Here is a 25,050-nt window from a genome sequence, read left to right as displayed (position 1 = left end):
TGCCAACAGATTGATTCAATCAGGAACACACCATTGGTTTGTTCAGGGTATTGCCTAACCAATTGATGGGAAGTATTCAGGACTGGAATGACTCTAGGTATAGGGGTAGTGTCCCATGGCACTCTGAGTAAAAGGGGAGAATTAAAAGCTGAAATTTACAGCAGAATAATTTAGGATGCCTCTCAACGTCTGGATGGCTGGCCACCTGAAGGATTGAGAACGGTATTCTCAACATCATATTGGCCATTTTTGGTGGTCACCCAATGGCCAAAGGGGGGACTGAAAGGGTTAATAGTCACACAAGTTAAAAATCACATAGACTGAAAGACAAAGATCTTCTTATAAGAGCCTTCACAGACAGACACCAAGGCCATTAGTTTGGCAAAGCACGTAAATCAGACATCAATAACTGGAAAACGGGAGTGAGCCACAGATACGAGCTATGAGGTTTTCACGCTGCTTGGATATTATAACGAAGCAAGCATAAAGTGATTGTGATTGGTTTGTGCTAATTACTTGTAATAGATTTTGAAAACTTCAATTGTCTTTTTATCTTGGAATATGCCACTCTGACTAGCTACAGGGATGTGAACTGTAGCTTCCCAGTGTCCTTGTAGCTTTTATTAAAACACCTGTTTAAGAAAACTCTGGTACTTGTCTGGTTACTCAGAGTAAAGTTGTGATCAATGAAAAGGCTGACATCAAAGTCTGCAATAATACAAAAGTCTGAGATTCTTAGGCACAGGATTTACTTACATTTGGAAACAAACAGACTTATTAGTGACAGATGGCATGCTTTTGTGAAGAGGAGGTTGTGCCTCGCTAACTTGATCTGAGATTTTTGAGGTAGTGATGAAGATGATAGACCAGGGAAAGACAGTGGATGTTCAGGGAATCATAGAATCCCTACAGTGCAGGAGGCCATTCATCCCATTGAGTCTGCACCAATCCCACCCAGGCCCTTTTCCGGTAACCTATTTACCTTGCTAATCCCCTGACACTAGGGTCAACTTAGCATGGCCAGTCAACGTAATCCGCACATTTCTGGACTGTGGAGGAAACTGGAGCATGTGGAGGAAATCCATGCACACAGGGAGACAGTTTGTTCTCACTGGAACAACAGAGGTTGAGGAATGACCTGATAGAGGTTACAAGATTATGAATGGCATGGACAGAGTGGATAGTCAGATGCCAAGTCAAGTACTAGGGGTTTAAGGTGCATGGGGAAAAGCTTAGAGGAGATATGTGAGGCAGGTTTTTTACACAGAGGGTAGTGAATGTCTGGAATGCGCTGCCTGGGGAGGTGCTGGGAGCAGGTATGATAGTGACATTAAAGGGGCAACTAGACATACACATGAAAAGGATGGGAATGGAAGGATACGAACTCCATAAGTTTAGAAAGCATCATGATTGGCACAGGCTTAAACAGCTGTACTTTTCTTTGTTCTTTGACACATACTAGCCAACTCAAGAACAGCTTCTTCCCTGCTGTCATCAGACTTTTGAATGGACCTACCTTGTATTGAGTTGATCTTTCTCTACACCCTAGCTATGACTGTAACACTACATTCTGCACTCTCTCCTTTCCTGCTATATACGGTATGCTTTGTGTCATGTGTCAGAAACAATGCTTGTATAACGTATATTAATACATGTGACAATAATAAAGCAGATCAAAGCAAAATAGTCATTGATATATTGGTAAAAGAGTTGTGGGAGGGGCTGGAGTAAGACTGGAAGAAGGAATGTTTCAGATATCCCATAAAGAGACCGGCATAACTGGGACCCATATTCACACCTTTTATTTGGAGGAAGTGAGTGAAAGGGAACCAGGTGGAAGAGTAGGAGGACAGTGCTGAATAAGAAACAATTCAGTGAGACAAGAAGGAATGTCACTGAACCAGGCTAGGACTAGGCTTACATTGGCCATGGGCTGTGTCTCAGAAAAATTACATTTCACAGGAACAGAGGAATTAAAGGTAGAAGTAGGCAAATTCAGTCCTTTGTTCTTGCTCTGCCATTCCTTCAGATCATGGCCGATCTCTTTCTGGTCTCAACTCCACTTCCCTACCTGTTCCCAATATCCCTTTAACCTTTTTTTTATATATTAGAGATATATCTACCTCCTTCTTGAAACCATTTAATGATTCAGATTCCATCGCGCTATGGGGCAATGTGTTCCACAAGTTTACCACCCTCTGCAAGAAGTAGTTCCTCGTCACCTCAGTTTTAAATCTCCAATCTCTCAATCTATATCTGTGATCCCAGTCCCCTGCATAGAAATAATTCATATCCACAACATTTGTCTAGAGAACACATCACTGAAATCAATGTTTCCATCCTCAAAAAAATGAGCATTTTGGAGAAAATGTTGTCCTGAAATATACAAAAAATGCAGGGTGATGACATAAATGTGAGTTGTTTGCCTGGAAAAAAATCCCTTCTTAAAATTTCACAGATCATCTCAGATTAACAAGAGCAACAAGGACTTTGGTGATGCTATTACGACAGATGAAGTTGTTGAGGCAGTCAGAGATTTGTCTTCAGAACAAGTATGTGTGAGAATGATTCAGGCACAGATACTAACATGGATCCTGGAGCCACTGTTCCCATCAGGGTATCTGATTCAAACTCTGATCACTGACCCGCTTATCACACTGCACTGGCACTGAGGTGGCTCTCATTTCAAACTAAGTCTCATATATAATGGCCACTAAGTGCCAAGGTCCAAGATGCAGCAAAGGATTTAGTGCCTGATGATCTGTTTAATTTCCTTCCATGGACACCAATAATAACAAGTGGGCTGGCAAATGACAACCCTCAGGTCCCAGTGGGTGATATCAACAGTCGCTAGGCTGTTTTCTTGTGCCAAGATATCATGAACCTTGGCTGGAAGAGAGGAGGCCCATGTCAAAACATTTGGCTCTGGCAACCATCTAGTTGCTTGGTGAGGATATTCAGAGGATAAAAACCATATGTATATCCAAGAAGGATGCACACAGCTTGGATAATACATGCTTCCTCAGCAGGTTGCTAGAAATGAATAATGATATTTTGTCTGAATGAACTGGTTTCAATACATTGCTTTAGAGAATTTCAATTTTATAGAAGTCAAACATTGATTTCCAGTTATTAATGCAGTTCCTACTGAGCTCAATACAGAGAGCAAATCTTTAAAAAAGTGTTGATATTGCAGACAAACTCAGAATGGATGAGATTTTTATAGTATTAGACCAGGCAATTTGTACGAAGGCCCAGGAGATTCACTGTAGGAACATATTCTTCATGCAGAGGCTAATTTTTTGCATGGGACATTTATAGCTTGCATTAAGAGAAGATTTTCAGATTCTGGTCTTCAGAACATAGTCATCATCTTATGTTAATGATGAGGGGGATAAAGTGGACGTTCAGAGACTACTTCCTCGGGTGAATGTAGCTGTTACTAGGGGGCATAACTATAACGTTCATGGTGGGAGATATAGGAGGGATGTGAGAGGTAGGTTCTTTACTCAGAGAGTGGTTGCAGTGTGGAATGCACTGCCTGCTGTGATAGTGGAGTCGGACACTTCAGGAACTTTCAAGTGGTTATTGGATAGGCACATAGAACACACCAGAATGATAGGGGGTGGGATAGTTTGATCTTGGGTTCGGACATGGCTCGGCACAACATCGAGGGCCAAAGAACCTGTACTGTTCTATATTCTATCTGCACTGGACTGCTGCTTTGGACTGTAGTAGAGTGCCTAAGTAGCAGTTTGGTGACTGAGGAAGTTCAGGGAGAACAAGGTAGTCTTTTCCTTCTCTAGTTTTCCTCAGAAAGAAGAGCAGCAGTCTTGATAAGTAGGACTTGGTGAGTATTTCTATTATCCTTAAGAATCATAGAAACCCTACAGTGCAGAAAGAGGCCATTTGGCCCATTGGGTCTGCACAGACCACAATCCCACCTAGGCCCTACCTCCATATCTGTACCTATTTACCTGCTAACCCCTCTAATTTATGCATCTCAGGGCACTAAGGGGCAATTTTAGCATGGCCATTCAACTTAACCCGCACATCTTTGGACTGTGGGAGGAAACCGGAGCACCAGGAGGAAACCCACGCAGACACAAGAAAAATGTGCGAAGTCCACACAGACAGTGACCCAAGCCGGGAATCGAACCCAGGTCCCCGGAGCTGTGAAGCAGCAGTGCTAACCACTATGCTACCGTGCCACAGTAATTTAAGGGTAAGTCATGACAGAACAGTTCAGCCATGTAGAATGCTCCTGTGCAATTTGGGAAGTCAGGGACACTTCAAATGTTCAAGGTGACAACATGTGCAGGACATGTCTGCATTTTGAAGCTGAAGCTGGGGGATGGGGGCAGTCTGTGGATTAAACACAAGTTAGAGATCTTTGTGAAAAGCACATACAGTGAGGTGGTCACACCACAGGTAAAAAGTGCAGAGGCAAGAACAGTGACTGCCAGTCAGAGCAAACACACAAGGCAAGTAGTGCAGGACAACCTTGGGTCCAAATGTTGTTTTGAATACTGCTGGTTTCTCAGGGCAATGCAGCAAGAACTGGGTCTGTACGATCGCGAGTGGCCCAACTGCACTGGGTTGATAGAGCCGGGTGGTCAGGATGAGGGGAAATGAGTGGGATAGCAGTAGTGATGGGTATTCTGTTGTAAGAGGAAAATATACACATTTCTGTGGCCACAGATGTGACACCAGGATGGAATGTTGCCTCCCTGGTGCCAAGATCAAGCATATCATTGAGCAGCTGCAGGACATTCTGAAGGGATGGCAGGAGTTGCGGAGTTGCAGGTGAATGTATCAGTACCAAAAACACATCTAAAAAGAGGGATGAGGTCCTGGAAGTAGAATATAGGGAGCTAGTTAAAAAGCAGGGCCTCAAAGATAGTAACTGCAGTACAACCTTTGTAAAAAAGAGAAAACTGGATTTCTGTAACAAAGGAATCCTTTACCATTTTCCATTATTTTCTTATTAATTCTTAAACTTCACCATGCAATTAAAACCTCAACCTATGTCATTTTTATTCCTTCATCCTCAACAAATAAACATGCCATTGCTAATTAAAGTGTACTGTTTCTGAGAACAATGTGTTGTGGATCCAACCAGGGATTAGGCTGTTTTGGAAGTGGTAATGAGGTAGAGTAAAAGATCCCTTAGGAAATATGACCACAACAGTGGCATTTAGCATTCAGTTTGAGAGTGATAAACTTGGGTCAGAAACAACTGTGCTAAACTTAAATAATTGTAATTGCAAAGGAATGAGGGGAGAGATGGCTGGAGTGGATTAGCAGAAAGGATGATTAATCCTTGGAATGCAACAGTTGCTCACCATCAACTTCTCAAAGGCAATTAGGGATGGACAATAGATGCTAGTCTAGTCAGCAAGGCTGATATTCCTTGAATGAATAAAAATTTAAAAAATGTTCAGGAATAAGAACTAAATATAGCGAATGATATCAGATAATAAAGAGCTACAAAATGGGACTATGAAAAAACTCTTAAGGATATCAAAATCAACAGAAATAGCTTTTACAACTATGTTAGGAGAACGAGGTAGTCAGAAGAAATGCGGATTCCTTAAACTAATAACTATGATGTTGTAAATAGTAATTAGGAAATGGGGGCACGCTGAATAATTACTTTGAGTAGCATTCACATTGGAGGAAGAGGTCAGCGTAACTGACACGTGAAGGAAATGATTACTGAATCAGGAACAGGGACTCAACAGTGTGACTGTAACAAGATAATAATGTCATTAAAGAGCAATAAATCTCAACAACATGATGCAGTCCATCCCAGTGATTAAAAGTAGGTGAGAACATTTTATACGCCCTGACTGTAATCTCTGAGATTTCTCTTGATTCACGCATGTTCATGTAAAGCTATGTAAAGATGGTGACAGAGAGAAACCAGAGAATTATAAACCCCCGTTAGCCAGTCTCACATCTGTTGCCAGGAATTTATTAGAGTCTATAAAGATAGGGTGACTGAACCAGCATGAATTTTAAAACTGTGTCATGCTGATAAAGGTGATTATACTTTTTGAGGAGGTTATTAACATAGTGAATAGAGGAATATCTGTAATGTTATTGATATGGACTTCCAGATGGCGAATCTTTCATGAGACACTGTAAAATTTGAAGGTCATGGAACTGAAAGCAAATTATTGACCTGGTAGGGAACTTAGCCAAGTGGAATGAGACAGAGTTGGGATAATGGATAGGTACTCTAATTGGCAGGAAGTGGCAAAAGATTTTCAACATGGATCTGTCTTGGGGCCCCAAATATTCACTGTAAATGACTCAGGTAATGGATGGAACAACACATCCAAATTTGTCAACATCACAAATGTAGATGCCATTGTCAGCATTGTAGAGACATAAAATTGTAGATTTCAGTGTTTGGACTCCTAAATTGTTTCTCTTTTCCAGTTTACTGCCAGTTAGCAAACATTCCAATTGATTTCTCATGCCCCTCACATTGCCCCTCAACACTGAACTCCATTTGCCACATCTTTCTCACTCACTAATTCAGTATGTTTGATCATTTCTGCTTCAAACTCCAGTGTGCCATCTAACTTAGGATCATTAATTAGCCAACTTGGACATTTGGTTCTCTATTACATATAAACATAAAAAGACTGTTACATAAACCTATTTTTGGACCAACTTGTGAATTGTATAATTTCATTAATTTAAGAAGTCCATGAGGTCTGCCATAAATGTTAGCTCAATTTGCTTCATGTTATTGATATCTCAATAACAAGAACTGAAAGGGTTTCAGTGAATTCCAAAAATCACACCTAAATTTTGTAACTTATTTTAACAACCATGTGCCTCAGTTGGGGTTGGTTAGCTCAGAGCTAGGCAGCTGGTCTGTGGTTCAGGTTAATGCCAAAACCATGGCTTCAGCCTCAACTTGCATTTCAGGAGCATGTGAAGACATTAGAGAGAGTGCAGAATAAAATTTGCAAAAATGGCACTAGGGCGAAAGATACATTTTCATACTGCAAGTAGTAAAGATTTGGAATACATTTTATGAGAGTGTGGCAGAGGCAGGTTCAATCGAGACAATCAAAAGAGAACTGGATTGTCTGAAAATGAAGAATGTGCAAGGTTAAGGGGAGGAGGTAGGGGGAGTTGCATTGCTCGTTTAAAGAGCTTGCACAGACATGATAGGTCGAATGGCCTCCTGTGCTTTAACAATTTTATGATTCTGTTTGATTCTCATTCAAATGGAGACAGGCTTTTGACCTGCCTCCATGTCCTGACCTTGAGACTGGAATATAATGGCAAGCAAACGTGACAAAAACTCAAGAAAATAGCTCAGGATGAAGCATCAGCAAAGAACAAGGCAAGGATCTGTGTTCAGACAGAGCACACATGAATAAATGAATGAACGAATCCTCCATTACAATCTTATTCCTCACAATCATCAATCGCTTAGCAATCCACAATGAATACCCACACTTCCTAATAAGGTGAATAATTGTAATCCAGAGATCAACAAACAAAAAAGAAATCATTTCAGGAAAATGGTATTGCAGTATAATTGAATTGAACATCATTAATGAATGCATTCACAATTCGCAATCGAACTACGGCTTCAGATAAATGTCCACATCTTGCTCCAGAGGATGATTTTTGTTTAAAAAGACATCGTAAATGTTAATTTGTAATTTGTATCATATGTAATCCCAATAACGCCACCCAGAGTAGATAAAATTGCAATATTTTCTTCCCATCTAAATTCTCATTGACATATCATCAGCCACAAATACAATATTTCCTACCCTTTATCATTCCAATCAGAATATTTGTATCACTTATTACTCCATTTCTTCAATAGTAAAGGATAACTTTTCCTTTTAAATTTAGTTCAGGACCCTGTTGCTGATTTTAAATCTCTTCTCCCTGTATCTAATCTGATGATCTATTTTTTAAAATTTATTTTTGGGTCATGGGCATCATTGGCTGGCCAGCATTTACTGCCCATCCCTAGCTGTCCTTGAGAAGGAATGCCTTGCCAGGCCATTTCAGGGGGCAGTTGAGTCAAGCACACTGCTGCAGCTCTGGAGTCAGATGGCAGATTTCCTTCCCTAAAGCTCATTAGTGAACCAGGGTTTTTTTCACAATCAACAATGGTTTCATGGTCATCAGTAGATTCTTAATTCCAGATGTTTTTATTGAATTAAAATTCCACCATCTGCCATGATGGGATTCGAACCCTGGTCCCCATGGTGTAGCTGAATTTCAGGATTATTGGCCTAGTGATAAGATCACTGGGCCATCATTTCCACATTTGCCCTAATGTTGAGAATTTGGACTGAAGTTGAATGAATGAAGCAGGAGGAACAGTTAACAGGAATAGCAATCAGCTGAAAGGAAAACACTGGTTTGATGTTGCTGTTTCTTTCATGGTCTTTGGCAAAATTGTTCCTTCCAGAAGAAGAAACCAGAGAGAGGATGTGACCCAAATAAGGTTGACATTCGCTTCTATTGCCTGGCAATAATAGGGTACTGAGGACTCAAATGGAGTTGGTAACCTGACTGTCCTATTGACTTCAATGAGGAGGCTGGTGACATTTTGAAGAGTGTTTCTTATTGGGCATACTAATTTCCTGCATGTTTTCAGTGTATGCTCCTGTTAGGAAGCCATTTTAGATTCAAACCTGTAAAAGTATGTGCCAGAGGAGATAGGAACTGATTAGGTACATTGACAGTAATTTTAAGATTATTTTTGTCAGATTCATAGGAACAGGAATACTCCTTTAGTTTCCACAAAAATAATCTGAGCTGCTATTGCCTTACTTACACTCCCTGTCTTTGCTTTCATGTGAGACAGCCCAATATAGCAAGGCCTTAAACCACAGAGCTTGCATCGGAATTTTGCTTGGTGCCCTGCGATATACAAACTGGTTGTAATGAAAGTCAAAATTGTAGCCAATTCTTCATTGCAGAAGTAGATGACCAACTGGCCAGCGAGCTCCACTGATCCTTTGACCAAATATTAAAATTGAGTACATAGCACACTTTTAGCCCAATCTGAAGTACAAAGTTTTGTGTTACATAATAATACATTATTCTTTCTAAACATAAGTGAGAAAATTTAAGAAACATAAAATACTTCAAATTCCTGTCAATGAGTATTTGCCAATGGTCCCTGAGTATATCAATTTCATTGCTAAATATATTTCACAGGAGATAATGTTAGTCCATTATATTAGCTGGAAATAAAGGATTGATTGTCCATTTTTCCATTGCTACTGATCTGTGACCAGGACTGCCTTAAATTTCCTCCTTTTTGCAGACCATTGTAGCGTTTTCTCCATTTCTATAATAGTGATTTCTGTGAGTATCTCTAATTTTGAACCTGCAATCAAATCAAATGAAAATCAATGAAATCATTCCTGTCCTGTTTCACTGGGTAGATATAGTTGCTTTTTTCAAGCAGAATATTCTTATTTCAATACTGCAAAAAGATTAAAGGGTCAGGTAATTTGATAATGGACTTTGCTGAAGTGTGTCATTACTATGTCATCGACTGCTAAATACAAAACACATTAGGATGTTAGGCAAACTGGTAATGCAAATTTTCTTGCCGAAAATCTCCATCCTTGTTCATGGCTGGGGCTCTCCAATGCTGCTGAAAGTGAATGGAGTTTTAGCTGGAATGCCGAAATCTCCGTTTTCATTTGCAACAGGACGGCCATGGATAAGATTGTAGAATCCCGCTTTCTGCTTGTCAGATTGGCACCTTTTATCAAGTTCAGGCTGATCCGAAAAATTAATCTCAATTGGTAGGCGAAACAAGTACAAATTAGCTATGTTCAACAATAAATGAGCAGGAGGAATGAAAAAATATGTCACACGCTAAGTTCATACAGATGTTAGGCTTATTTTCCTTGTTAGAACTGTTGATATGGTATGAAATCAATGTCACTGGAATTCCAGATGACATCTTAATTCTTCTAACGCCCATTGCAAGTTTTGCAAGTAAATCTGCTGTAACTTGTCATATTAACCTACAGATCATGAGATAGTAAGTTCACTGCGAGATCAGTGGTGGGCTGCATGATTAGAAACTTGAGTGAAGGTTCTGCAATTAACCTCAGAAGTTCCTAAGGTCGCCAACCCTTTTGGAATGAAATAAGTTACATGTTGGGTGACTGCTGTGATCATCATGGGTGAAAATCAGAGAGGAATTTATAAAAAGAAATCATAAAAGAACAATTTGTATAGCACTTTTCATGACTTCAAATCATCTGAGTGTTTTCTAGCTAGTGAGGTATGTCTGAGGTATAATCACTATGCTTGAAATGCAGCAGCCAATTTGTGCCCATAATTAGCAGTATGATGATAACCCGACATTCTATTGAGTGTGTGGGGTGCGACCTGAACTCATCCTTCTGATTCAAAGATGAGAGCACAATCAACTGAACCATCGCTGGCATTTTATAATGAGCAATGCTGAAGAAACAAGGAAACTGCTGGTGGTGTAGCAGAGTGTTTAGAACATAGAACATAGAACATTACAGCGCAGAACAGGCCCTTCGGCCCACGATGTTGCGCCGACCAGTTAAAAAACAATGACCCACTAACCTAAACCAATCCCTTTTCGTCCATAAACCTATCCACGGATCTCTTAAACGCCCCCAAACTAGGCGCATTTACAACTGCAGCAGGCAGGGCATTCCAATCCCTCACCACCCTCTGGGTAAAGAACCTACCCCTGACATCCGTCCTATAACTACCCCCCCTTAATTTAAAGCCATGCCCCCTCGTGCTAGATTTCTCCATCAGAGGAAAAAGGCTATCACTATCCACCCTATCTAAACCTCTAATCATCTTATATGTTTCAATAAGATCCCCTCTTAGCCGCCTTCTTTCCAGCGAAAACAACCCCAAATCCCTCAGCCTCTCCTCATAGGACCTCCCCTCCATACCAGGCAACATCCTGGTAAACCTCCTCTGCACCCTCTCCAAAGCCTCCACATCCTTCCTGTGTACTCGTTAGAGTTTAGAAGAATGAGGGGAGATCTCATTGAGACGTATAAGATGATGAATGGGATGGATAGGATAGAGGTGGAAAGACTCTTCCCGCTCAAAAAAGACAGTAGGACTAGGGGGCACAGCCTCAAGATAAAGGAGGGGCGGTTCAGAACGGAGTTGAGGAGGAACTTCTTCACTCAAAGGGTGGTGAATCTCTGGAATTCTCTGCCCGTTGAAGTGGTGGAGGCTGCCTCGCTAAATATTTTTAAGAAGCGGGTTGATGGGTTTTTGATAAGAGAGGGGATTAAGGGTTATGGGGAGAGGGCGGGAAAGTGGAACTGAGCCACGACAGATCAGCCATGATCTTATTGAATGGCGGGGCAGGCTCGAAGGGCCAGATGGCCTACTCCTGCTCCTATTTCTTATGTTCTTATGTTCTTATGTTCTAATGTGGGGACCAGAACTGCACACAGTACTCCAAGTGCGGCCGCACCAGAGTTGTGTACAGTTGCAACATAACGCTGCGACTCCTAAATTCAATCCCCCTACCAATAAACGCCAAGACACCGTATGCCTTCTTAACAACCTTATCTACTTGATTCCCAACTTTCAGGGATCTATGTACACATACACCTAGATCCCTCTGCTCATCCACACTATTCAAAGTCCTCCCGTTAGCCCTATACTCAACACATCTGTTATTCCTACCAAAGTGAATTACCTCACACTTCTCCGCATTAAACTCCATCCGCCACCTCTCGGCCCAGCTCTGCAACCTGTCTAAGTCTTCCTGCAAACTATGACACCCTTCATCACTATCTACCACACCTCCGACTTTGGTGTCATCAGCAAATTTACTAATCCACCCAACTATACCCTCATCCAGATCATTAATAAAAATTACAAACAGCAGTGGCCCCAAAACAGATCCCTGAAGCACACCACTCGTAACCGAACTCCATGATGAATATTTACCATCAACCACCACCCTCTGTCTCCTATCCGCTAGCCAATTCCTGATCCAATTCCCTAGATCACCCCCAATCCCATACATCTGCATTTTCTGCAGAAGCCTACCATGGTGAACCTTATCAAACGCCTTACTAAAATCCATATACACCACGTCCACTCCTTACCCCCATCCACCTCTTTGGTCACTTTCTCAAAAAACTCAATAAGGTTAGTAAGGCACGACCTACCCGCCACAAAACCATGCTGACTATCTCCAATCAATTCATTACTCTCCAAATAACTATAAATCCTACCTCTAATAATTTTTTCTAAAACCTTGCCCACAACAGAAGTGAGACTCACCGGTCTATAATTCCTGGGGAAGTCTCTGTTCCCCTTCTTAAACAATGGGACAACATTCGCTAACCTCCAATCTTCCGGTACTATACCAGAGGCCAACGACGACCTGAAGATCAGAGCCAGAGGCTCTGCAATCACTTCTCTTGCCTCCCAGAGAATCCTGGGGTAAATCCCATCCGGACCATGGGACTTATCTATTTTCAAACCCTCCAGAATATCCAGCACATCCTCCTTATCAACTGTAATACTGTCAATTCTATTCCCCTGCAACCCAGTGTCCTCCTCAGCTATATCCATGTCCCCCTGCGTGAACACCAAAGAGAAATGTTGGTTCAATGCCTCTCCAATCTCCTCCGGTTCCACACATAACTTCCCTCTGCTGTCTATAACTGGCCCTAATCTTGCCCTAACCAACCTTCTGTTCTTGACATACCTATAGAACGCCTTAGGATTCTCCTTAACCCTATCAGCCGAAGTCTTCTCATGTCCTCTTTTAGCCCTTCTTAGCTCACTCTTCAACTCCCTCCTACCCAATCGAAAGCTTTCTAGTGCACTACCCGAGCCCTCACGTCTCATCCGAACATAAGCCTCCTTTTTCCAGATGGGTCCTTTAACCAGATGGGTTGGGTGGAGGCAGGAGGTCACATGATGAAACTTCTGGATTATGTCTGAAGAGAATTAGCACCTTAGTGGTAGCCGGGAGGTAGCACCAGGCACAGAGCTGTGTGTGTAATATTGGGGCTCTCCAGGCATCTCTGCTGGGAAGTGGAAGTATGGAATTCAAAGCTCCAAAAGTCAAATATCTCATCATTGCTTAACATCTTGACCACTTAGCTCTGAAACTAGAGATGATATACAGTAAAATAATATGCTGACAGGAATTACAATGAACTGAGTCTCATGGATTCCAATAAGACATATCTTCTGCCCTTTCGATCCTTTTCTTCCTGCTCCTGACCACCATCCTTCCTAATGCCAATGCTCTTCAACAGTTCATAGTTCACGCTATATAAAAAAAATTACTGCAGACGCTGGAATCTGAAACCAAAAGAGAAAACGCTGCAAAATCTCAGCGGGTCTGGCAGCATCTGTAAGGAGAGAAAAGAGCTCTTTTCTCTCCTTACAGATGCTGACAGACCTGCTGAGATTTTCTAGCATTTTATCTTTTGGCACTAATTCACTTTGTCCTTTCAAAGTTATCATCACAAAAAATCAAGCCTTGATCTATCTATTTCCTTCAACCTCTGATTTAATCTGTTCCCCTCACCCAAGCTCCTTGAACATTTTGTTATTTCTGAGTAATGGCGACTCCCTTTCCCACAATTCCCTATCTGACTCCTTTTTCGGTATGTTTCTGCACTGTAAAGCCCCGGTCAAAGGCACTGTTTCTGTGACTGTGATCATAAGGCATTATCCTTCCTGTCCTCCTTAACGTCACTTCAGCATTTGACATACTAAATCATGTCATCTCCCTCATTATATTCATTGCCCATCTCCAATTCATTCTCCAGTGATGTGCTTTCTTACCAGTTATGACACATTTGATTCATCTTTAACAATTGTTTCACCTTCAACTGCTCCTCAGTCACCTCAGTTCAACTATGGTTCCCAAATTTGGGTTCCTGAAGGATGTGAAGGGAAAGGTTAAAGGGGTTGGGGGTTGCAAAGATAACTGGCTTGGGAGAAGCACCATGGCCCATGATTTCTCTCCGTGTTCCTTGGTGGTAGCTTGAAAGTCCAACCATGTCACTGGGAATGATGTCTTCTGCTGAAACTATAAGCAGTCAGGCATGGCCCAGTGGGATGGGCAGGAAGGTTGGATCTTCCTGCTGGGGTGCACCTCTGCTGCAGGTTGGTCCCTCTGTAGGGTAAAGGGACTGAGCAGGAGCAACTCAATTCTGGGCAGCTATCAGGTTCACCAGGGATACCTGGCAGCTTTACCACATGGTGTGGCCAACTCACACTACCCACCCACCCCTGCCCTTCCTCAATCCCCACAGATACCAACATGAGGTCCTTAACTGGCTATCAATCCTTCCCCCTCTGGACTTAATTGGGTGAAAGGTGATGCGTTTTTTATCCTGTGGCTATTCTTGCCTCCTAGCCATTACAAGGGATAGGAAGGTGCCTAAATTTTCCAGAACACCTTTGCCAGCCTCTCATTCTCCATACACTGCCATTAAATCCAGTTCTAACTAAATCCCACTCACCCATAGCTTCCATTCTTGCTGGGCTCTTATATTCCACGATAAATTGAAATTAAAATTCTCATTCTTGTCAACAAATTTCTGCAAAACCTAACTTCTCCTCACCTCTACAGCCTTCTCCACTCTTTCGTCCTTTGAACCTGGTCTCCACACTATTCCCAACACAACCTGCTCAATCTTCCCTTGCAGAAAATTCAGCAATCCTCTTCGGAATCCCCTCTCCAAGTACTCTCAGCTCTTTATTTCTCTTGCCCAGTTCAAAACACATATCTTCAACCAGGTTTTTGATCATCTCTTCTAATGCTGTCACTTGGGAAAGACGTTCGCTCCTTTTCGCCTCTGTTGGGACCTCTTTTACATTAAAAGCATTACAGAAATATAAGTTGATCAGAGCAGAAATTGAGAAAAAAGACTAAATCATAAACATTATTTACACTTACATCTTAACTTTCTGCATCTGGTCAATTGTTTCTGGGAGAGGAACATTGCGCGTTTCGGGCAGAAACAAGACCAGAATTGATGAAAACACTGTCAAGCCTCCCATCAGAATAAAGGGGAGAAACTCATGATGAATGCCTGTGAAAATATAAACCATAAATTATAAGATGAAAACTGGCATATCAACATTAAATCATAGGCGATACATGTAAACACGTCTTGTGTTCAATAACCACCGTTTAATGTTTATTCAATGTAAATATGTTTAAACAATATGAGGCTATTTCCATTTCCATTTTTTCCTCTGCTTGTTTTTGATTCTTTGTCAAGCAGCATCTCCTAATGAAGAGGTAGGAAACTGGAGAACTGGGTTGGAATTATTTGGTTTTTTCTTGTACTTTCAGGTGGAAGCAACATGGATAGATTAGGAATTTAATCCTTGATTTGTTACAAGTTCTAACTCATGAACCTTCCTTTCTGTGATGCAGTGCATTAAGACACCAACATGCTGCACCATGGTTTTAACTATTTTGTGTGCATATTTCAGAATGTCCTGCACACCTGGGCCAATGCAATAATTGTCAAGTTCTTAGTTTCAGCCTAAAGTAAAGAGTATTGTCAGAGATGAAAATGAGCTGGTAATCCATTGGCAGGATAGGTGCACCAACATCAGTGTTCTCATTCAGGTCAACATCACCAGCACAAAGTGTTGGCCATACTTGATCAGCTCTGCTGAGTGGGACACATCGTCCACATGTCTGACATGAGATTTTCCATACAAACACTCTATTGGAAACTTCGATATGTCAAGCAAGCTCCAGGAGGGCAGAGGAAATACTTCAAAAACTCCCTCAAAGCCTCCTTGAAAAATGTAACATTGCTATAGATACCTTGGAATTGCTGATTGTTGCCTTAAATAGGGAAAAAGCATCGGGATGAAGTTGAACATCTTGAGTTTCTTTGCCAAGACCAAGCTGAAGCCAAGTGTTGAATGTGAAAGGAACATATGACAGTCCAGGAAGCCACCCACCCATTCCTCTAACCAATTTCTGCCCCACCTATGACAGGGGCTGTTGGTCGCACATTGTACACTGGACTCTGCAGTCACTTGAGAAGTTATTTTTAACGTGGAATCAAGTCATCTTCAATTCTGAGGAGCTATCCAAGAGAATATATACATATTCACCCAGATTTGAACACATTGAAATTCACAGAAATGCTCACTCATAAATGCATATGCAGAAAACATGGTCATCAGACATTTGGAGATGAAATATCATTTTATATAATACCTTTGTTGACTACAGAGTGCCCGATCAGGTGGGCCTCCTCCAACACTGAGTGTGCAAAACTAAGCAGGTCACCTGATTTTACCAGGCAGTATCCTGCTGTGGTGTAGTGCTGCCCTGATCTGCGCGTGTGGAGCAGGACTCCTCAATTGGCCTCTGGCTGGAAAGGCTAAATTCTACCTTTCCCACACCTGAATAACTTAGATGTTGGGAAGACGATGGACACTCCATCCTGCTGCCTTGACTTCCAACTCTATGGTGCATCCAACCTCCCAGATGGCCATAGAAGGCGGAATCATTAAATTATGCCTATTGAGTCACTGAGCATGAGTGGACTATAGCCAACCCAGAATGATATCACTGTTAAGTTCTTCTGTCAGGATTCAGGTGAGAACTTCACTGGAATGGCATATAGGATGCTGATGGGCATGTTCACAGAGATATTTGATACTTTGACAGACTTGCCACAGAGACTGTTTCCACTGTAAAGGAGCATGGAGAGTCTGGCTTAACCTTGAAACAGGGATTTGTGCAGAGCTTGGAGCTTATCCCTTCTAGTGTGGAAACAGTGGTGAACTCAATGATCGAACTTGTAGACCCAGCTGTGATGCAGCGTCTGATGGGTGATGTCTCAGTTTCCATTACAGCACAGACATATGCCAGCCAATGTGAGTGCTGAACTGGGAGCTCAGACTGTAATCATCCATTCTTTTTGTCATGAAAGTCTACTGCTAATGAGGTTGTGAATCTCCATACACAAAGGGGCCTACAGGCTCTCACAGCAGTCCAGCAATCAATGCTCCAGCAGATAATTTAGCTTTCTGAGACATCACCAATTTAATAGTGACAGTTCTGTGAAGCATAATCCTGCTGTCCTGTCTCAGGATTATAGCATTTATCCTCCCATCACTGCCATACTACACCATCAGTGGCCTTGCTGTTGCCTGTCAGCCAGCCAGCTCAGACTACTGCCTCCCGTGTTGAGGATGTGTCTGTTGTCTGAAACCATGCTTTCTGGGCCCAGAATGTCCCAAGACCAATATGCTTTAATGACTCTCTCATTCATTCATGGGTTATATACTCGAATAGTATGAATTTGAGAATGGTCAGTTGGTTTGAGTTAAAACAAGAAAATGTGTTAGTTTCCATACATAATTCATAAATTACATATAGAAGTTAAACTGATAACTTACCAAGATAAAAAATGTAAGGTGAGATGATGCTGCCCACCCTGGAGGCTGTGGAGCCCACTCCAACACCCATGTTCCTTACCGCGGTTGGGTACAGCTCAGCAGTGTGAACATAAACCATGGAGAAGGCACTTGAGGTCCCAAATTTTCCAATCATCACCAACATGGTGGCAAGTGCTGAAAGGTCTAGAAAAAAATACAGACTGATAAATTTACGGAAAGCGGACTAGTTTACAAGTACCTGTCTGTAAATTTCAATACACTTAATATATGGACAGATTTTCCAAAGACGTGCTATTGGCTCAGACCATAAGACGTGGGAGCAAAAGTAGGTAATTCCATCCATCGAGTCTGCTCTGCCATTCAATGAGGTCATGGCTGCTTTGGTGTATTCCTTATCTCCACTTTTCCGCCTTATCTCCAAAACCCTTAATTTCCTTACTGATTAAAAATCTGTCTAGCTTTGAACATTCTTAATGACCCTCAGCAGTTAGGTATTCAGATTAGGAATTCTTGATGGTGCTTCCAAATATACATCCACAATTTTCCAACATATGTCCCTAATGGATGAGGTTCTGCACTGAAGGCACGCAGTCATAAAGTTGGCCCCTTAATCCTGATATTATAATTACTGAGTTGAAAGGAAAAGACGCCTCAACCATTTGGCTTAAATTCCAATAACTTGAATATATATATATATATATTTATAGCATCTTTTAAAGGAGATAAGAAGTTTCCAGCTGCTGTATGGAGATGGAGCAAACAAATAAACACTGAGAAGAGATTCGAAAGGGTAACCCCATGCTTGCTCCCCATTGGGTGATCAGGTCACATGACCCTTCTAATGTACGCTTCTAAAGGGGGCCAACTACTGCACATGTCAAAGACTGAAAATAGATGGACTAGAAGGGAAATTTTATCGTAGTTACAGCCTCATAAGATGTCATTTGTGAATTAATGAGATCCACTTCGGTGCCTTGGCAGGGGTAGAAACCTGACTGGGAAAATTCAAACAAGCAGTTCTAAGAAAAGTGGGGACAAATTTGGGACCCAGCAACACAACTGGGGGACTTTTGGAGAGGAAAGGGAAGTAGGAGATGGGAAAGTAAGTTGCAAGGATGGAAGGGCAACTGTTAAGTGTTTGAGGAATGATGATAGAAGATTTAAAACAGATATCTGCAGGAAGACTAGGACATGTTCAGATGTCAGGTGATAAGTAGAAAATCACACTCACGTCACCCAGAAATAACCCAAAAAGACAGAATCTAACCATCTCCCTCTGACATATATTATTTCTGAATGCACAACCAAAAACAATATGTGAATCAACATTGTCTAGACATGTAATTGGACCATCCACGTAAGTACTGTGAAAACAAGAGCAAGTCAGAAGCTAGAATTCTGCGGGTAGTACCTCACCTTCTGACTCCCCAAAGCCTGTCCACCACCTACAAGGAACAAATCAGTGGTACGATGGAAAACTCTCCATTGTCTGGATGAAGGCAGCTCCAACAATACTCAATAAACTCGATTCCATCCATAACAAAAGTAGCCCACCTGATCATTACCTGAACCACCACGTTAAATTTACTCCCTGTACAACTGGCATGCCGTGGCAGCAGTTGTACCTAAAAGGTGCACTGCAGCAACTCATCAACGCTCCTTCAAAAGAACCTTCCTAACCCATGCCACTTAACTTCTAGAAGAACATGAGTAAAATCACTACCTGCGCATTATCCTCCAAGTCACATAATGCACTGACTCAGAACTACATCACCTTTCCTTCAATGTTGTTTGGACAAAACCAGGTAAACAAAAACCTGGAACTCTCACCCTAACAGCATTGTTTTTGTACCTACACTATATGGACTGCAACAGATTAAGACGGCTTGCCACCACCTTCTCGAGGGTGAATAGGGATGGGCAACAATTTCTGACCTTGCCAGTGACACTCACAAACCAAGAACAAATAGAATGGAAATTCTTTGTTTAGACCTCATGCTGTTCACTTCATGAACCTTCAGTTTGTTTGGTTAAGGAGATGCACAGTTGTTCACTCAGTTTCCAGGTGCCCTGTAGAGGGCACTGTCCCATTTCAATCTTCCATTTGAAACTACTTGTACACAAAATATAATGGAATTTAACCAGGATGAATGTTTTGAAATAGGACATCATTGCGGATGAACTAGAAATGGTCGAGAGCTTCAAGCTTTTAGGTGTCCAGATCACCAACAACCTGTTCTGGCTCCCCCCCATGCCTACACTACAGTTAAGAAAGCCCACCACCTTTCTTAGAAGATTAAAGAACCTTCAGTTTGTTAACTTTCTCAGAAGACTAAAGAAATTTGGTATATCACCTACGACTCTCACCAACTTTTATAGGTGCATCATAGAAAGCATTCTTTTTGGTTGTATCACAGCTTGCTATGGCTCCTGCTCTGACCAAGACCACAAGAAACTACAAAAGGTCGTGAATGTAGCCCAATCCATCATGCAAACCAGCCTTTTATCCGTTGACTCTGCCTACACTTCCCACTGCCTTGGAAAAACAGAATTTAAAAACCCCATGTACCCTGGACATATTCTCTTCAACTTTCTTCCATCAGGAAAAACATACAAAAGTCTGAGGTCAAATACCAACCAACTGAAGAACAGCTTCTTCCCTGCTGCCATCAGACTTTTGAATGGACCTACCTCACACTTTCTCTACACCCTAGCTATGATTGTGACACTACATTCTGCACTCTCTCCTTTTCTTCTCTATGAACAGTATGTTTTGTCTATATAGCATGCAAGAAACAATTCTTTTCATTGTATACTAATACATGTGATAATAATAAATCAGATCAAATCAAAGCTTTGTGTAAGAAAGAAGCTGTAGACATAAGAAAGTTGGTGTTGTGGTATGCCTTTAAGTGCATATGTCCATAAACTGTATATATCAGTAGAGAAGATATAATGGGACCCAGCACTTGTATTTGTCAATTGACCATGTAAGATATGTTTGTAAGAACCCTCAAGTAGCATGTATATACTACTGTAATCTTTGAATAAAGAACACGCAATATAGTTTACCAATGCTACTTGAGTGATTGGTGAATTTGTTTTAGAAGGACAGAAGGAAATACGTTTGCAAAATACAGTGATGCACATATGTGATGACTCCTAGAGTTCATCAGCTTTCAGGAATATACTGTGCAAATGGTACTTCATATTTATAAATGCTTAAGTGCAAGGACATTACACAGGTGCAATAAAATTCATGGGGGAAAACTAAGAAATAGGAGTGAGTTAGAGCAGATTTGTCACAAAGTAGTAATAAGAAAGGATGCAAAGGGACAGGATCTCCAGTTAGATGGGAGCTTCAACAAACATTTTATAGAGATGTTTGTGGCAAAAACAAAGATGAATTTAAAAAATACACTTTTAGTTATGTTTTAACATGACCGATTATTTTGAGGATCGTTGTAAGCTGGCCGAGAATTTAGTTTTTAGTTTTGGGGGATTTAGGTGGCTGCTTAACTTCCTATTTTAAGGGGCTAACAAAGTCAAGTTGCCATTTTGTAATAATACCTTTTCTAATTAGTCATTTTTTGATTTGAACCAATGTTGTCAAACTACGCAATATTTCAGTACACCAACCACTGTATTGTAAAGTGGCAGGGGACCAACAACAGATGACAATAGAAGACCTACTCCAATTTCTCTGTAATTGATAAATTTAGCTATTAATCAGACAGTTAATAAAAGTAGGATTATTTTTCTTTTTCTATTAACATTCTTACGTTAAAATTTAAGTCTGAGGCTTAAACATGCAGTAACAGAAAGGAAGCTGCAGTGTAGCAGTCCTATGAAATGATCATTCTAAAAGGAAAATAGATAATCCGCAGTAAAAATAATTAATGGGGGACAGCAATGATTTCACTGGGGCAAGAGCGGAGCTGGGCTGGTTAGACTGGAACAAGATGTTAGCGGGAAACACAGTGGGCAGGATTTTCTGGCCATGCTCGCCCCAAGACCAGAAAATCCTGTCCGAGCTCAACAGACATTTGCATAGTCCGTGTCCCGCCCAGTATAATTCCCGTGACAGGCGGGACGGGAAAATTCCGTCCTGTAGCTGAAAAATGGGCTACCTTCAAAACAGAAATGGCCTGGACACATTCAAGGGAAAGGTAGGGAAAACAAATCCAGTGCTCCCCGAATATAAAAGGAGAGACAAATTTAGATAAGGAAGAAAAAGTGTGCTTATAACAGATGTCAGGTGGAAAATATAGTTGAGAACCGAGAGAAATTCTGAAGATTTAGAGGGGAGGTGAAAAAGCACATTAGAGAAGTGAAGAGGGATTATGAGAAAAGACTGGCAGCCAACATAAAGCAGAACCCTAAAGCCTTCTCTAGGTATGTAAATAGTAGAAGGGTGGTAAAGGAGGAGCAAGGACGATGAGAGCCTGAAAAGAGAATTTACACATGGAGGCTGGAGGCGTGGCTGAGGGATCAAATGAACACTTTGCATCTGTCTTTTCCAAGGAGGTGGATGCTACTTAGGACATTGTGACAGATGAGGAAATTCTGTCGCCAGTAGGGTTCAAGGTTGATAAGGAGGAAGTGTTGAATAAACTGTTAGTATTGAAAGTTGACTGGGTCTGAATGAGATGCATCGGAGCTTATTGAAGGAAGTGAGAATGGAAATTGCAAGGACACTGGTCATAATTTTCCAGTCTTCTCTTCACTCGGGGAGGTGCCAAAAGACAGAGAATTACAAACGTTATGCCTTTGTTCAAAAAAGGTTGTAAGTAATAGCCCCAGCAATTACAGATCAGTCAGTTTAACATCTATTATTAGTTAGGTTGTTTCGCAATACTAAATTCAGGCACTGGAGTGTGGCAATTAGGGGATTTTCCCAGTAACTTCATTGCAGTGTTAATGTAAATCTACTTGTGACTCTAATAAATAAACTTTGCTAAAGGACTGTTTTAGTTCAGTGGCAGGGTGAAAACCTGATTGAAAACATTTAAACAGATAACTGCAGGACACATGGGACAAAGGTGTAGAGGTTGCAGCAAATTCAAATCTTTGGAGGAGGTAAGAGAACAGGATGAAAAGTTGATTGTGGGTATTTTGAGGAAGGGGTTAATGATTGTGATTTCAAAAGAAAGAGGAATTGTGCTGAATGATGAGGATGTATTTCCAGTGTCAGTGATTATGGGAGCCTGGAAACAAAGTTGCGTGGTCGGAAGTGAACCAGCAAAACTATGTCTGGTGCATTGTATATCTCACTGGCACTCTGAAGCTCAATGGAAACCCGAACACATTGGCGCATTTTCTCGCGGCAGAGAGGACTCACTATTGGCTGCCGGCAGGCATTTCCAGTCCTAGCGAAGGCAATTGGCATTTGTGTTGCTCAGAAGCCATGTTGGGAAATCCGCTGGCCAATGACGACCTGCCTACACTGCCGAAAATCTGCCACGGGCCGCTGAAAAATCCTGGCATGTGTATTTAATTCTTAAATTAGCTTAATTCTCTCAAGATAACACATGTCAAGTCCACTCATTGCTGTGAATCTTTAGTACATAGATGGAGGTGCTGTGTATTGCAGGGGTTGGAGGTAGCAGTAATTGTATACAGGATAGATTAATGCATAGCATAACATATATCATATTCAAGTTGTCTTCATTTTCAGTCGTTCCACATTATGATTCTTGGATAAAATGTAGGATATTTTTCATATAACCAGGGATGAAAAAGTGATTTGGTGATTCAGTTCTTTTGCAGATGCTGATGTTAAGTTACATATGAAATGTACAGAACTGGCCTGTGTTAGTCACCCACCAGTTTTGCCTCCCTCACTGTTCTGCTCTCAGCATCTCATTCTTGCAACATAGCTAAGATCAATAAAATTGTGATAGGTCTCCATAGTTTGTGGAACAGTGCGCCTGAATGCTAAAATCTCTTAACGATTACTCCACATATTTTAATACATCATGAAACGCTGCCTTGAAATATTTAGCAAAGTGGTGTTTTGATCATTTTAACTGCACCATAAAAAAATTACCTGAAGGTATGAGCTGGATGAAGAAAAGGACAATTCCGCCAAGGAAAAGTATGCCTGAAAGGCTGGGCCTTCGGGGAAACTTCTGGAGAAAAAGCGAAGCTGATAAATAAGCTGGAACTTCAATAGCAGCAGAGAAGAAACAATTCAAGTAGTCATCACCATGGAGATTGGGTGTGCCCAAGGACAGACCAAAGTATTCAGCTGTTAGAATCATCCTGTAAAGAAATAGAAAAAATTATTGTAAGCCTTTTAAGTTTTTCTCCCAAGTCTCTTGTAGAATTTTGCTGGGAATTTCTTTCTCTTTCATGTGTGTTCCCTGTTCTTTCAATCATTATCCAACAGATAGCAGGCCTGTATTAATCTCAAATAAAAGGTGAACAGAAACATTCCCTTCAGCTCACTATTCTTCCAAATTTATCTCCCTCCATTGGGGAACAGCAGCACCCCTATTAGAATTTCAAACTCAAATGTTGCACACATAGCTGTATGTACGATTCCATTCCAATTTAGAACATAACATAAGAACATAAGAAATAGGAGCAGGAGTAGGCCAACTAGCCCTTTGAGCCTGCCCCGCCATTCAATAAGATCATGGCTGATCTGCCGTGGCTCAGTTCCACATTCCCGCCCTCTCCCCATAACCCTTAATCCCCTCTCTTATCAAAAACCCATCAACCCGCGTCTTAAAAATATTTAGCGAGGTAGCCTCCGCCACTTCAACGGGCAGAGAATTCCAGAGATTCACCACCCTTTGAGTGAAGAAGTTCCTCCTCAACTCCGTTCTAAACCGCCCCCCCTTTATCTTGAGGCTGTGCCCCCTAGTCCTACTATCCTTTCTGAGCGGGAAGAGTCTCTCCACCTCTATCCTATCCATCCCATTCATCATCTTATACGTCTCAATGAGATCTCCCCTCATTCTTCTAAACTCTAACGAGTATAAGCCTAATTTATTCAGCCTCTCCTCATAGCTCAACCCCCTCAACTCCGGCATCAGCCTAGTAAACCTCCTCTGCACTCCCTCCAAGGCCAAAATATCCTTGCGTAAGTACGGCGCCCAAAACTGCACACAGTACTCCAGCTGCGGCCTCACCAATGCCCTATACAGCCACAGCAAGACCTCCCTACTTTTATATTCAATCTCCCTCGCAATGAAGGCCAGCATCCCATTCACCTTCTTGACCACCTGCTGCACCTGCAAGCTGGGTTTTTGCGACTCATGCACAAGGACCCCGAGGTCCCTCTGCACCGTCGCCTGCTGCAGTTTTTCTCCACGTAAGTAATAATCCTTCCTACCATTATTCCTACCAAAGTGGACCACCTTGCACTTGCCAACATTAAATTCCATTTGCCATTTCCTGGCCCATTCGCCCAGCCTATCTAGATCCTTCTGTAGACTCTCACCTCCCTCCGCACAATTTGCCTTTCCACCAATTTTGGTGTCATCAGCAAATTTCGACACCCTGCACTCTTTCCATTGGCTCAAGGAATAACGCAGTATGTTGGCTACCAATGATCCACCCAGCTACTGAGAGGCTGAGAAAGCAGATTTCTTTTTC

General features: G+C 41.6%; 1 protein-coding gene across 1 annotated transcript in view; it reads right to left on the bottom strand.

Annotated features, from left to right (window-relative positions):
• Positions 1-7,540: 7,540 nt before the first annotated feature.
• The window catches only part of LOC145351779 (organic cation/carnitine transporter 2-like), a 79,516-nt gene continuing 62,006 nt past the window's right edge, over positions 7,541-25,050 (bottom strand). Inside the window, exons 7-10 of the mRNA XM_080201403.1 lie at positions 23,495-23,709; positions 17,446-17,628; positions 14,966-15,101; positions 7,541-9,388 (exon numbers count right to left, since the gene is read on the bottom strand). Of these exons, the coding sequence (XP_080057529.1) occupies positions 9,304-9,388; positions 14,966-15,101; positions 17,446-17,628; positions 23,495-23,709 (619 nt within the window). The 3' untranslated portion in view covers positions 7,541-9,303. The remainder of the gene's footprint in view (positions 9,389-14,965; positions 15,102-17,445; positions 17,629-23,494; positions 23,710-25,050) is intronic.

This window comes from Carcharhinus amblyrhynchos, chromosome 13 (genome assembly GCF_965287045.1).
Source record: "Carcharhinus amblyrhynchos chromosome 13, sCarAmb.v2.hapA, whole genome shotgun sequence".
NCBI lineage: Eukaryota > Metazoa > Chordata > Chondrichthyes > Carcharhiniformes > Carcharhinidae > Carcharhinus > Carcharhinus amblyrhynchos.
Note: the sequence above shows the minus strand (reverse complement) of the source record. Positions and strands in the feature narration are given on the sequence as shown.